We start from the raw sequence: 13,905 nt of genomic DNA on the forward strand, positions 1-13,905 counted from the left end.
TATATATGTAATTCAGTAAAAAATAGTGGAAGTTGCTAATTGTCTATGTCTTGAATTTTGGCTGTGTGGTTCATACGGTATATAGATGATACTCTAATATGAATACATTTTTATCTAAGAAACCACCCAAATCCTTAGTTTTAGGCAAAAAATATGTTTTTGCTCCAATCAAGTTATTTCTGGACCATATTTCTGTCCATTTAAGGGACCCATTTTGGCAACTAGACTGAGGCCTGTGTACCAGATGCCAAACAAACATGTATTTTCATGATTACTCTTTTGCATGTATTTACCTGTTGAGTTTTCACCCTATTCAATGTTTAGATATTATTCCTCCTGCAGAGTAAAAGTGAGGCTGGCCCTGAGATGACCTCCACCCATGTGCCGCTTCCCTCCCAGCAGCAGACACCTCACCCTCACACACAACTCATGTTGGCAGGGAGTCAGCTGGCTGGGGTAAGCACTGGCACCGACACACTAGCTGAATGTACACACTTAGAAAAAATGGTTCCAAAAGGGTTCTTCAGCTGTCCCCATAGGAGAACCCTTTTTGGTTCCAGGCAGAACCATTTTTGGTTCCAGGTAGAACCCTTTTGGGATTTATGTAGAACCCTCTGTATACATGGAACCCAAAATGGTTCTACCTGGAACCAAAAAGGGTTCTTCAAAGGGTTCTCCTATGGAGATAGCCGGAAAACCATTTAAAGTTCTAGATAGCAAAACATTTTCTAAGAGTGTAGTGTGTAGGTGGTTAGGGTAGGCTTCTTCTGCTTCGCCGTTGCTCTTGCTTGCATCTTACCAAGGTTGGGGCGAATTCCATTTCAACTCAATTCTGTCGATTCAGGAAGTAAACAAAAATTCAAATTTTCCTCATTCCTGAATTGACTGAATTAAAATGGAATTGATCCCACCTCTGCCTCTTACTGCCTGCTCAAATGCTGGCTGACACTATTCTCTACCTCTTTTGCTTTTTCCCCCTTCTCTCTTTGGGCAAACCCTACCCTTTCCTCCACCTCTTCCCCCTCTTCCTCCTCTGCCTCAGCTGGCTGCCCTCTTGCCTGCACAGCAGCAGCTGTTGCTTCAACAGGCCCAGGCTCAGCTCCTGGCCGCCGCCGTGCAGCAGTCCAACGCGGCTCACGCTGCTCATGCCGCCCACGCAGCCGCCCAAGCCAATCAGCAGCAGCAGCAACAACAACAGCAGCAGCAGCAGCAGTTGACCAAACAGGAGCAAACCCCGCCCCAGCTCACCCTCTCTCAGCCTATCCAGCTCACCGCCCAGGTAGGAGCGGTCAGTCACGGATCAGATATGACCAGCTTTAAGCCAATCTAACTCACTGACCAACACTCGTCTATGTCAGAAGTGTTTCTCTATATACTCTTGGGTGATGTTACTTTAAAGGCTGGGGCTGTGCACATTTTGGTTCTTTGCTCATTTCTTTGCATTATATTTCCTCCAAGGGTGTGTGTGTGTGTATGTTGCTCTGTTCAGAAATCATACATGACTTGTTGACATCTCTCTCTTGCTCCCCCTCTCTGTTCCTCCTGTAGGATATCCAGCAGCTGCTGCAGCTGCAGCAGTTAGTCCTGATGCCCGGCCACCACCTGCAGTCTCCTCAGTTCCTCCTGCCTCAGGCCCAGGGACAACAGGGGCAGCAGGGTAAGTGGGACCTACTAAGTAAGTGGGAACCACCATCAACACTGTGACTTACTCTTTGCACAAAATATCATGTATAACTTGGCATTACTGCTTAGTTCTAAAACAAGTTATAATAAAGTTGTTAAAATACAATAAAATAATGTTCATATAATTACAATATTTTATAGTGTTAATAGTGTATTAACTGCTTCTCCGTTGTCTTCCACAGGTTTGCTCTCGACACCTAATTTAATTTCACTACCTCAGCATCAGCAAAGCCAGGGCGGTATTCTAACCACTCCACCCAGGCAAGGACTGCAAGCACAGGTACAGTATTATTGAAAACCACCTCAAATATGTGTGTGTGTTGAGACTACACTTTATAACATACCGTACCACATACTTGTAAGTACAGTAGGGATTGGCCTCTACAAGCAGAAATCAAAGAGCTCTGTTGAATCAGTGCTGGTGCATTGATCCAAACACTGATCTAATCAAAACCAAACCAGTAACCCAGAGAGTGTGCTTGAATTGAGATCCAGTTTTAGCATTGGTAAGCTAATTCAAATACAGTGGGGAAAAAAAGTATTTAGTCAGCCACCAATTGTGCAAGTTCTCCCACTTAAAAAGATGAGAGAGGCCTGTAATTTTCATCATATGTACACGTCAACTATGACAGACAAATTGAGAGAAAAATTCCAGAAAATCACATTGTAGGATTTTTAATGAATTTATTTGCAAATTAAGCCTACAAACAAGCAAGATTTCTGGCTCTCACAGACCTGTAACTTCTTCTTTAAGAGGTTCCTCTGTCCTCCACTCGTTACCTGTATTAATGGCACCTGTTTGAACTTGTTATCAGTATAAAAGACACCTGTCCACAACCTCAAACAGTCACACTCCAAACTCCACTATGGCCAAGACCAAAGAGCTGTCAAAGGACACCAGAAACAAAATTGTAGACCTGCACCAGGCTGGGAAGACTGAATCTGCAATAGGTAAGCAGCTTGGTTTGAAGAAATCAACTGTGGGAGCAATTATTAGGAAATGGAAGACATACAAGACCACTGATAATCTCCCTCGATCTGGGGCTCCACGCAAGATCTCACCCCGTGGGGTCAAAATGATAACAAGAACGGTGAGCAAAAATCCCAGAACCACACGGGGGGACCTAGTGAATGACCTGCAGAGAGCTGGGACCAAAGTAACAAAGCCTACCATCAGTAACACACTACGCCGCCAGGGACTCAAATCCTGCAGTGCCAGACGTGTCCCCCTGCTTAAACCAGTACATGTCCAGGCCCGTCTGAAGTTTGCTAGAGTGCATTTGGATGATCCAGAAGAGGATTGGGAGAATGTCATATGGTCAGATGAAACCAAAATATAACTTTTTGGAGGACAAAGAATGCTAAGTTGCATCCAAAGAACACCATACCTACTGTGAAGCATGGGGGTGGAAACATCATGCCTTGGGGCTGTTTTTCTGCAAAGGGACCAGGACGACTGATCCGTGTAAAGGAAAGAATGAATGGGGCCATGTGTCGTGAGATTTTGAGTGAAAACCTCCTTCCATCAGCAAGGGCATTGAAGATTAAACGTGGCTGGGTCTTTCAGCATGACAATGATCCCAAACACACCGCCCGGGCAACGAAGGAGTGGCTTCGTAAGAAGCATTTCAAGGTCCTGGAGTGGCCTAGCCAGTCTCCAGATCTCAACCCCATAGAACATCTTTGGAGGGAGTTGAAAGTCCGTGTTGCCCAGCGACAGCCCCAAAACATCACTGCTCTAGAGGAGATCTGCATGGAGGAATGGGCCAAAATACCAGCAACAGTGTGTGAAAACCTTGTGAAGACTTACAGAAAATGTTTGACCTGTGTCATTGCCAACAAAGGGTATATAACAAAGTATTGAGAAACTTTTGTTATTGACCAAATACTTATTTTCCAACATAATTTGGAAATAAATTCATTAAAAATCCTACAATGTGATTTTCTGGATTTATTCTTCTCATTTTGTCTGTCATAGTTGACGTGTACCTATGATGAAAATTACAGGCCACTCTCATCTTTTTAAGTGGGAGAACTTGCACAATTGGTGGCTGACTAAATACTTTTTTCCCCCATTGCTTTTTGTTGATGGATGAATGTCTTACCTGAAGTCAAGAAACCATCCATAGCCATTTATAGCCATAGCTGTTCTCTTATACAATAAAATGTTGTACGAATGCATCTTCACAACCTCGCCATAGTTCTTTCATCAACCTTCAAAAGCTAATGTCAGTGTGCCAGCCACCCCTCGCCATTCCACAGGAATGATATAGGTTTATGTCTCATGTACTGTAGTGTCGTCATGGTGACGGCCTCTCGTCGTTACAGAGGGACAAGAGCGGCGACGGCGGCGTGTCCTCCGGGGCCTCAGCCGCCCCCATGACTTCGGTGACCTCTGGCCCGCATGGCGAGGAGCCCAGTGACCTGGAGGAGCTGGAGCAGTTCGCCCGCACCTTCAAACAGAGACGTATCAAACTGGGGTTCACACAGGTACGTTTGTGTGTGTGTGCGTGTGTGTGTGTGAGATGTGGTCAAGAGGAGCGTGAGCAATTTGAGGCCTGAATGAAGATGACTGTTTAACACTAATTATCTCTCCCCCCAGGGTGACGTTGGCATGGCGATGGGGAAACTGTATGGGAATGACTTCAGCCAGACCACAATCTCTCGCTTCGAGGCCCTCAACCTGAGCTTTAAGAATATGTGCAAGCTCAAGCCTCTGCTTGAGAAGTGGCTAAACGATGCAGAGACCATGGCCATAGACAGCATGCTTCCCAGCCCCAGCTCTCTCTCCTCCCCCATGATGGGGTTTGAGGGCATGACGGGGCGCCGCAGGAAGAAACGCACCAGCATTGAGACCAACGTCCGCGTGGCCTTAGAGCGCAACTTCATCTCGGTGAGAAAGAGAGAGGTCCCACACCAGACCACTGGGGAACCAACTCAAATCACATACTGCTCCCTACCCTGCACTCGCAGTAGAGTACATACATTTTTTTTTTGTCATTTTAGCAGACGCTCTTATCCAGAGCGACATACAGTTAGTGAGTGTATACATTTTTCATACTGGCCCCCGTGGGAATCAAACCCACAACCCTGGCGTTGCAAGCGCCATGCTCTACCAATTGAGCTACAGGAGGCCTACATAAACAAACGACTCTGTCCACAACAGTTTATTGAAGTTTATTTCACTTTTTTATGAACACTTCATTATCTAAATACTGCTGTTGAAAGTAACATTGACAACATGTCAGATTTATGCGGTATAAAATGTTTGTGGCCTGTGACAACATGTTTGACCATGATTTCTGACCGTGTTCCCTTCAGAACCAGAAGCCTAACTCAGAGGAGATCCTCCTGATGGGCAGGCAGCTCAACATGGAGAAGGAGGTGATCCGGGTCTGGTTCTGCAACCGGCGCCAGAAAGAGAAACGTATCAACCCCTGCAGTGCCACCCCTCCCCTGCCCAGCCAGCCCCCCTCTGTGATGCACAAACCCCCCTGCTACAGCCCGCACATGGTATGACCCCACACTCACCCCACCCTCCCCACCAACCCTCACCATGCATGTCATTGGCAGGCCTTTGCCTCCCTGTTCCTTAGTTTGGAAACAAACTGTCTAAAGTCATCATGAGAGGAATATATATTTGACTCTGTATCTATGGACATGCCCCCTCCCTCTGCATGACCCTATGTGTGACCCTGTGACCTAACCCCTCCTGCACTGCTCCACTCTCAGCGCCGTGCAAATGACTCCACTGTTGTATGAGGTGTGATATGTTACACACCAACCCCACACGTCATCAGTTACACCACGAGAGCATGTTTCTTCTGTCTCTCTCCTGCTCACAACCTCTCCACCTCTCCACCTCTCTCTCGCTTTCTCTCTCTCTCGCTTTCTCTCTCTTTCTTTCTTTCTCGCTTTTTCTTTCTTTCTTTCTTTCTTTCTTTCTTTCTTTCTTTCTTTCTTTCTTTCTTTCTTTCTTTCTTTCTTTCTTTCTTTCTTTCTTTCTTTCTTTCTTTCTTTCTTTCTTTCTTTCTTTCTTTCTTTCTTTCTTTCTTTCTTTCTTTCTTTCTTTCTGTTCCTCTCCCTCCAGATGTCTAGTCAGGGGCTGCACCAGGCTGCCACCAGCCTCAGCACAACAGGTGAGGAAATTGATTTTTGGATACATTTGTGTTTTTGTGAAGCTAGGCCACAAGTGCCAGAGGTCTAAATTCCCTTTAGTGGACTAAGACATAGAGACGAGTGCAGATGGTTCTCAAACCCAGTACCATTGGGACAACCTATCAATGTCACAGTAGGCTGCTGAGGAGAACGGCTCATAATAATGGAAACCATGTGTTTGATGTATTTGATACCATTCCACTGATTCCGCTCCAGTCATTACCACGAGCCCATTCTCCCCAATTAAGGTACCACTAACTTCCTGTAATCAATGTAACCAAATGTACTGTATACCATTCATATTACTGATGGTTCTCTCTCTCTTTCTCAGTGACCAGTCCATCGCCCTCGGCGACCTGCCCTCTGACCCCCAGTGGCTCTGCAACTATGAGCTCCGCCCCCTCCTCTGTGACTCCGCCTCCACACAGCACAGCCAGCCCCGCCCCTCCCACCCTCAGTGCCCACAGCCTGAACGCTGGGTGAGTGTCCTCTCTCTCTCTCTCTCTCTCTCTCTCTCTCTCTCTGTCTCTCTCCTCTTAACTCTCAACTACTACTCTACACTTACTCAATCTAACACTGAACAATCCCTCATACTCAACAAATACACTTTGATAGTAGATGCTGGGTTAGTGTCCCCTAATTATATAATTCAAATTCTGTGATCTCCTCTATCCTCTCTCTGTCCCTTGCACAGTCAACGAGTACTGCACATGTGCTCAATCTAACACTGACTCCGAACACTGAATCCTCAACACACTTTTCTGTGTTTCACCACTTTGCCAGGTTGTCATTTCAAATGAGAATCATTTCTCAATTGACCTACCTAGTTAGATTCAGGTTGAATAGATTGATAAAATAAACACCAACATGCACGCAATGACAATCAGCTACAGTACCTAGTGTAACTGACATTCTGAGACTTACAAGCATTTCGCTGCACCACAAGCATTTCGCTGCATTCGCTATAACATCTGCTAAACTGTGTATGCGAACAATAAACTGGATGTGGTGATATTTACTGACTTGCTGGGAATTCATGGTACGGGACTACATGTGGTATGTCAAGTCACCCCACCTGTTTTGCAGCAAATCTGCAAGTTCTCACACATATGAAGAAACATGCAGATATGTCTGCAGGCATAGACGTGCTAGTCAACACAGACTCAGAACCAGGCCAATGCATACATTCAAAACATGTTGTGTTTCCATATCAGACAAAGATTAGGGCATTTGATTAATGAGCTTTCACTTAACCCTCTTGGTCCTTTCACTATCTCTGCATATGTGTGTCTTTGAATGTGTGTGTGTTTGAATGTGTGTACGTGCACATGGATGAATATGGATCCATACATATTCTAGGAACACAATGATGGGAGTAAGCACAGGGATGAACCAGGCTCTCATCAGCAGCAATCCCCTGGCCACAATGCAAGGTGTGTTAGTCTGACAAAAGTGTGTATCGAGATTTTAGATTGGTATTCTGACTTGTAATAAGCACGCGCAATTCTGACTCTAGCATAAATCATACATTGATGACAATAGGAGAAAATGTTGAGTTAACCGTGCAGATCTCAAGTCAGAAAGGAAGATGTGCCTCAATTTGCTATCATTTCAACATTTCAAATAAATTGAAATTGCATGTCTTCACACCATCCCATCCATACCACCACCAAGTAGATCATGTGAGTGCCGTGTGTGTCTTTGCGTCTGTGCCAAGTGTGAGTTAGCTTTCCTGCAAGCTCTGACTGACTAAGCTCTCCTTGCTTTAGTCACACTACTTTCTCTCATCTGTTGCAATATCTCACCTTCGTCATCACCATCCTTCATCTCACCATGTCATCAGTTACAGTGTCACCCAAATCGATGCCCATGTACCAAATCGATGCCCATGTATCTCTGGTAGGTGTATTAACTTATATTCTTTCTCCTCTACCTTTCTCTTTCCCCATAAATCCTCCAACCTGCATCTTTCACCCCGTCCCCTGTAACTCTATCATGGCTCAGCTCTGGCTGCCAGTGGTGGGCAGCTGCCCATTTCCAGTCTTGAGGCTGGAGGTCAGATGATCCTAGGCGGGGCTGGGGTTCGCCCCTCCCTATTCCTAAACCGCCACACCCTCCTGCCTATGGCGTCCCACCAAGCGGGCGTGGGATTGGTTGGCGGTCCCAGGGGCGCTTCTCCGCCCCCCGGCGCCGGCGGCATGGACGTCGACTCCTGCTCCGCCTCTCCCTGCTCCAGCCCTGCCTCCTTCTGCTCGTTCAGCGAAGCCTCACCGCCACCGCTTGGCGGGGCCATGACCGAGTGACAACGACACAACCCAAAGGATCCTATCAGAAGGAGGAGGAGGAGGAGTTTTAGTGGAGCTTTACAGAAAAACCTCGCCTTTCAACCAAAGCCATCTCTCTCTCCCTCCATTTGTCACCTCCGCTCTCTCTCCCGGAGTCTTTCGAAGCCAAAAAATACACAGATTGAAAGAGGAAGAAGAGAGCGAGGAATAATGGAGAGGAGGAGAGAACAGGAGAACGGGGAGATTTAAACCAAAAAAATTATCTATCTATACAGTTGGAGAGGTGGCATTGTGTAGAGTTTTGTCGGCAGTGAATGCTAATGTACATTTACTCCTTTGGAAAAGAACAAATGAGCTGAAAAAACTGGATGAAAAAGAGGGCAGGGATGAGAACTGAACTAAGACTTTGTGTGAGAAATGGGTGGCAAGGACAGGAAAGGAAGGAAAGACTTTCAACAAGCTTCAGCGGATAGATGGAAAGAAAACCAAATAATAAAACCTACAAGGGAAAAACACACAAAGACAAAAATGACAAACATGCCAAAATCTCCAAAACCGAAATACCAAAAACTGAAACCAAAAAAACCGGAGAGAAAAGCTTTACTTAAAAGACTTATGATTCTGATCTGTCCAGGATCAGCACATCAACCACACTCAAAAACGCCAAAAACATGTATCATTTCATCGTAATATGTTCTTTTTAAATTTTGCAACACTTATCTTTGTATTTTATATGATTTGAGCTATGATTTGATATAGGTATCTTTAGTAGTGTCAGTCCTCCCACATATCTTTGCCTACCTCTCCAGTGGCTCTCCAGTTTCAACCTATTTACAGTACGAAACCGTGTTGTGGATTTAGCAGTCACCTCAGACAATTAACAATTAGTAACTTTACAACTTATTTTGTGGTTTATTTTCTTAATCCATTTCCATTGTTTATTTCAAATGTTTCTCATTGAATCGTCATGATCATCATAATTATCATCATCATAATTAGGGTTATTAACTTCAACATTTGTTTAATATGATGAGATATTGTTACCTCCTTTGTTTCATAACTTCTTATGTACAGTGGGGTCCAAAATGATTGACACCCTTGATAAATATGAGCAATAATGACTGTGTAAAATAAATAATTCAAATACTGGGCTATATTCTATGCTAAATAAATTAGGAAATTATATTATTTTATACTAATAATTGCTCAGAGAAAGAGATTTTGTTTAACAAGTAATAAAAAAAAATAAAAAAAAGATGGGTCAAAATTATTGGCACCCCTGTTTTCAATTCTCTAGCACCCTCTCCTTGCAAGGATAAGGACACTGAGCCTTTTTCTAAAATGTTTTATGAGATTGGAGAACACGTTGGGAGGGATGTTAGACCATTCCTCCATACAGAATATTTCCAGATCCTTGATATCCTTTGGGGTTCAAGTCCGGAGACTGAGATGGCCATTGCAAAATGTTGATTTTGTGGCCAATTAACCATTTCTATGTGGTTTTTGATTAGTGCTTGGAGTTAATGTCTTGCTGGAAGATCCACTTCCGGCGGCAAAATAGCCCCATAACGTCAAAGATCCACCACCGTATTTTACTGTATGAGGTACATTTCTGCATATTCTTCTGTATTTCAACGTCAAACCCACCACGGCTGTGCGTGACCAAAGATATCTATTTTCATGTCATCTGATCATAGCACCGCCTGGAGTTTGATAAACAGCATTGGCACTTGAATTGGAACCGGTGCTATGGTAAATTGACATGAAAATAGAGCTCTTTGGCCCCGCACACAAGTGGTGGGTTTGGTTTTGAAAAACAGAAGCATATGCATAAAAGTACCTCATACCAATGTTAAAATATGGTGGTGGATCATTGATATTATGGGGCTATTTTGCTTCCACTGATCCTGGGGACCTTCTTAAGGTCAACGGCATCATTAACTTTACCAAGAACAAGGACATTTTAACCAAAAACATGGTTGCCTCTGCCAGGAAGCTGACACTTGGCCGCAAGTGGATCTTCCAGCAAGACAATAACCCCAAACACAAATCAAAATCCACAAAGAAATGGTTAATTTACCACAAAATCACAATTTTGCAATGGCTATCTCAGTCTCTGGACTTGAATCCCATTGAAAACCTGTTGTTTGAAGGCTCAGTGTAGTTATCCTTGCAAGGGGAGGGTGCTAGAGTATTAAAAACAGGGGTGTGAATAATTCTGACCCTTATCTTTTCTTGAAAAAAAGATTTTCTCTGAGCAATTGTATTAGTATAAAATAATATCATTTCCACACTTTTTTTGCAAACAATGTAGCGCAGTATTTGTATAATTTCTTTTATACAGTATTTTTTGCTCATCTTTATCAATGTATATACAAACACCAAAATGTACTCTATTGCCTGTAGCTTTAAGCACACATGCGTACACACACACACACACACACACACACACACACACACACACACACACACACACACACCAGACTACACTAGAATGTATCGAGATGTTGAAGCTAAATAATCTTGAATGCCTTTTCATTATATTCGTTTGCCTGTTTAAAAAAATATAATTTTCATATCATTCCACCGACTTCATATCATTCACTTCTAGTCAGTCACTCTTGGATACCAAAGCATTGTTTCTCCCGGCCGGAAGAGCCGGGAAACAAGTGTTCAGACAGAGACCTCAGCCGTGTCAAAAACCAAACACCCCATAACAGAGGACGACTCCACACCCAAAAAAAAAAGGGACAGCATCCCTCCCAACCCCCTGCCCTCCATCCCTTCTGCCCCTCTCCTTTGCCTCGAAAGATGGGGTCAAAGGGCCAAAGAAAGAAGAAGAGAAGAAAACAAAAAGACTGCCCAGAGGAGTCAAAGGCAAAAAGAGGATCTGTTGGAAACTGCAGGGGAAAACGGAGGAGAAAGCTGGAACGAAGGACCAAAACCAAAAAATAACCTTACCAAAACCTACGTATGAGCGACTAAACTGAACAGATAAGAAACCAAATACAACACGTCGTGGACAAAGAAGAGGAGGAGGAAGATAAGGAAGAGGAGGAGTCTTTAGAGTCTGTCAGCCTGAGACAGAGAGGCTTCCTCTCTCACTCTCTCCTCCCGCCTCCATTTGTGACCTCACTTTGTTCACCCTTTTCCTGGACGGAGGAATAGCTAATGACCTCACTAAACTGAATTTAAGAATATATATTTTTCGTTTTTGCTTTTCATGGTCTGCCTGTCGATTGCTGTATGACTTTGTCTCATTGCTTTCTACTTGTAATGGGGATGATGGGGTGATTTATTGCCTATTTTCATATCTTCTCTGGGTTATTTTTGTTGTGCTCTGGGGTTTTTTCATTAGGTGGTTGGAAATAATACTGTGAAAATGTAGCTTCCAAATGTTTCTTTGGTCAAGAATGTCGTGAAATAGCCAAAACTGAATACCAAAAGCAAAACCTTTTGACACACAGACATACCAAATAACAACCAAATCAATGCACAATTGTCGGAGAGGAACAGTTGAATGACTGTGTTTGTGCTAGGTTTTCTGGACAGATAGGCTGGTTGAGAGAGAAAGGTATGTGTGTGCTTGCGTTTGTGTGTGTGTGTGCATTCAGGCATGCTTCCATACCTGATTGCGCACATACCTGTGTGTGAGATATGGATGGTGTGTACACTACCGGTCAATAGTTTTAGAACACCTACTCATTCAAGGATTTTTCTTTATTTGTACTATTTTCTACATGGTAGAATAATAGTGAAGACATCAAAACTATTAAATAACACAAAAGGAATCATGTCGTAACCAAAAAATTGTTAAACAAATCAAATTATATTTTATATTTGAGATTCTTCAAATAGCCACCCTTTGCCTTGATGACAGCTTTGCACACTCTTGGCATTCTCTCATCCAGCTTCATGAGGTAGTGACCTGGAATGCATTTCAATTAAGAGGTGTGCCTTGTTAAAAGTACATTTGTGGAATTTCTTTCCTTCTTAATGCGTTTGAGCCAATCAGTTGTTGTGACAAGGTAGGGGTGGTATACAGAAGATAGCCCTATTTTGTAAAATACCAAGTCCATATTATGGCAAGAACAGCTCAAATAAGCAAAGAGAAACGACAGTCCATCATTACTTTAAGACATGAAGGTCAGTCAATACGGAACATTTCAAGAACTTTGAAAGTTTCTTCAAGTGCAGTCGCAAAAACCATCAAGCGCTATGATAAAATGCCTCTCATGAGGACCGCCACAGGAATGGAAGACCCAGAGTTACCTCTGCTGCAGAGGATAAGTTCATTAGAGTTACCAGCCTCAGAAATTGCAGCCCAAATAAATGCTTCACAGAGTTCAAGTCAAAGACACATCTCAACATCAATTACATTTACATTTAAGTCATTTAGCAGACACTCTTATCCAGAGCGACTTACAAATTAGACCGGTGGAAATTTGTCCTTTGGTCTGGAGTCCAAATTTGAGATTTTTGGTTCCAACCGCCGTGTCTTTGTGAAACGCGGTGTGGGTGAACGGATGATCTCCGCATGTTTATTTCCCACCGTAAAGCATGGAGGAGGAGTTGTTATGGTGTGGGGGTGCTTTGCTGGTGACACTCTGATTTATTTATAATTCACGGCACACTTAACCAGCATGGCTACCACAGCATTCTGCAGCGATATGCCATCCCATCTGGTATGGGCTTAGTGGGACTATCATTTGTTTTTCAACAGGACAATGACCCAACACACCTCCAGGCTGTGTAAGGCTATTTTACAAAGAAGGAGAGTGATGTAGTGCTGCATCAGATGACCTGGCCTCCACAATTCCCCGACCTCAACCAAATTGAGATGGTTTGGGATGTGTCGGACTGCAGAGTGAAGGAAAAGCAGCCAACAAGTGCTCAGCATATGTGGGAACTCCTTCAAGACTGTTGGAAAAGCATTCCAGGTGAAGCTGGTTGAGAGAATGCCAAGAATGCCAAGCTGTCAAGGCAAAGGGTGGCTATTTGAAGAATCTCAAATAGAAAATATATTTTGATTTGTTTAACACTTTTTTTGGTTACTACATGATTCCATATCGGTTATTTCATAGTTTTGATGTCTTCACTATTATTCTACAATGTAGAAAATAGTAAATACACTGCTCAAAAAAATAAAGGGAACACTTAAACAACACAATGTAACTCCAAGTCAATCACACTTCTGTGAAATCAAACTGTCCACTTAGGAAGCAACACTGATTGACAATAAATGTCACATGCTGTTGTGCATATGGAATATACAACAGGTGGAAATTATAGGCAATTAGCAAGACACCCCCAATAAAGGAGTGGTTCTGCAGGTGGTGACCACAGACCACTTCTCAGTTCCTATGCTTCCTGGCTGATGTTTTGGTCACTTTTGAATGCTGGCGGTGCTTTCACTCTAGTGGTAGCATGAGACGGAGTCTACAACCCACACAAGTGGCTCAGGTAGTGCAGCTCATCCAGGATGGCACATCAATGCGAGCTGTGGCAAGAAGGTTTGCTGTGTCTGTCAGCGTAGTGTCCAGAGCATGGAGGCGCTACCAGGAGACAGGCCAGTACATCAGGAGACGTGGAGGAGGCCATAGGAGGGCAACAACCCAGCAGCAGGACCGCTACCTCCACCTTTGTGCAAGGAGGAGCAGGAGGAGCACTGCCAGAGCCCTGCAAAATGACCTCCAGCAGGCCACAAATGTGCATGTGTCTGCTCAAACGGTCAGAAACAGACTCCATGAGGGTGGTATGAGGGCCCGATGTCCACAGG

General features: G+C 43.9%; 2 protein-coding genes across 2 annotated transcripts in view; both read left to right on the forward strand.

Annotated features, from left to right (window-relative positions):
* Positions 1 to 6,362, forward strand: part of LOC121571561 (POU domain, class 2, transcription factor 2) — a 54,194-nt gene extending 47,832 nt beyond the window's left edge. The window contains exons 5-13 of the mRNA XM_045221910.1: positions 343 to 456; positions 1,043 to 1,279; positions 1,549 to 1,675; positions 1,866 to 1,963; positions 3,979 to 4,173; positions 4,286 to 4,576; positions 5,005 to 5,196; positions 5,774 to 5,822; positions 6,173 to 6,362. Coding sequence (XP_045077845.1) covers positions 343 to 456; positions 1,043 to 1,279; positions 1,549 to 1,675; positions 1,866 to 1,963; positions 3,979 to 4,173; positions 4,286 to 4,576; positions 5,005 to 5,196; positions 5,774 to 5,822; positions 6,173 to 6,324 — 1,455 coding nt within the window. The 3' untranslated portion in view covers positions 6,325 to 6,362. The remainder of the gene's footprint in view (positions 1 to 342; positions 457 to 1,042; positions 1,280 to 1,548; positions 1,676 to 1,865; positions 1,964 to 3,978; positions 4,174 to 4,285; positions 4,577 to 5,004; positions 5,197 to 5,773; positions 5,823 to 6,172) is intronic.
* An 840-nt stretch (positions 6,363 to 7,202) lies between these two features.
* On the forward strand, positions 7,203 to 9,508 carry LOC123491369 (POU domain, class 2, transcription factor 1-like). Its single transcript, XM_045221911.1, has 2 exons — positions 7,203 to 7,274; positions 7,846 to 9,508. The coding sequence occupies exons 1-2, from the start codon at positions 7,208 to 7,210 to the stop codon at positions 8,142 to 8,144; spliced, it is 366 nt and encodes a 121-aa protein (XP_045077846.1). The 5' UTR covers positions 7,203 to 7,207; the 3' UTR covers positions 8,145 to 9,508.
* Positions 9,509 to 13,905: the final 4,397 nt, after the last annotated feature.

The sequence above is a fragment of the Coregonus clupeaformis genome, chromosome 8 (assembly GCF_020615455.1).
Source record: "Coregonus clupeaformis isolate EN_2021a chromosome 8, ASM2061545v1, whole genome shotgun sequence".
NCBI lineage: Eukaryota > Metazoa > Chordata > Actinopteri > Salmoniformes > Salmonidae > Coregonus > Coregonus clupeaformis.

What these genes read in the sequence shown, in the direction of transcription:
- LOC123491369 (XM_045221911.1), top strand. Translation starts at nt 7,208, where the DNA reads ATGATGGGAGTAAGCACAGGGATGAACCAGGCTCTCATCAGCAGCAAT. An exon ending in TCCCCTGGCCACAATGCAAG is followed by an intron (nt 7,275 to 7,845) that starts GTGTGTTAGTCT and finishes ATCATGGCTCAG; the next exon opens with CTCTGGCTGCCAGTGGTGGG.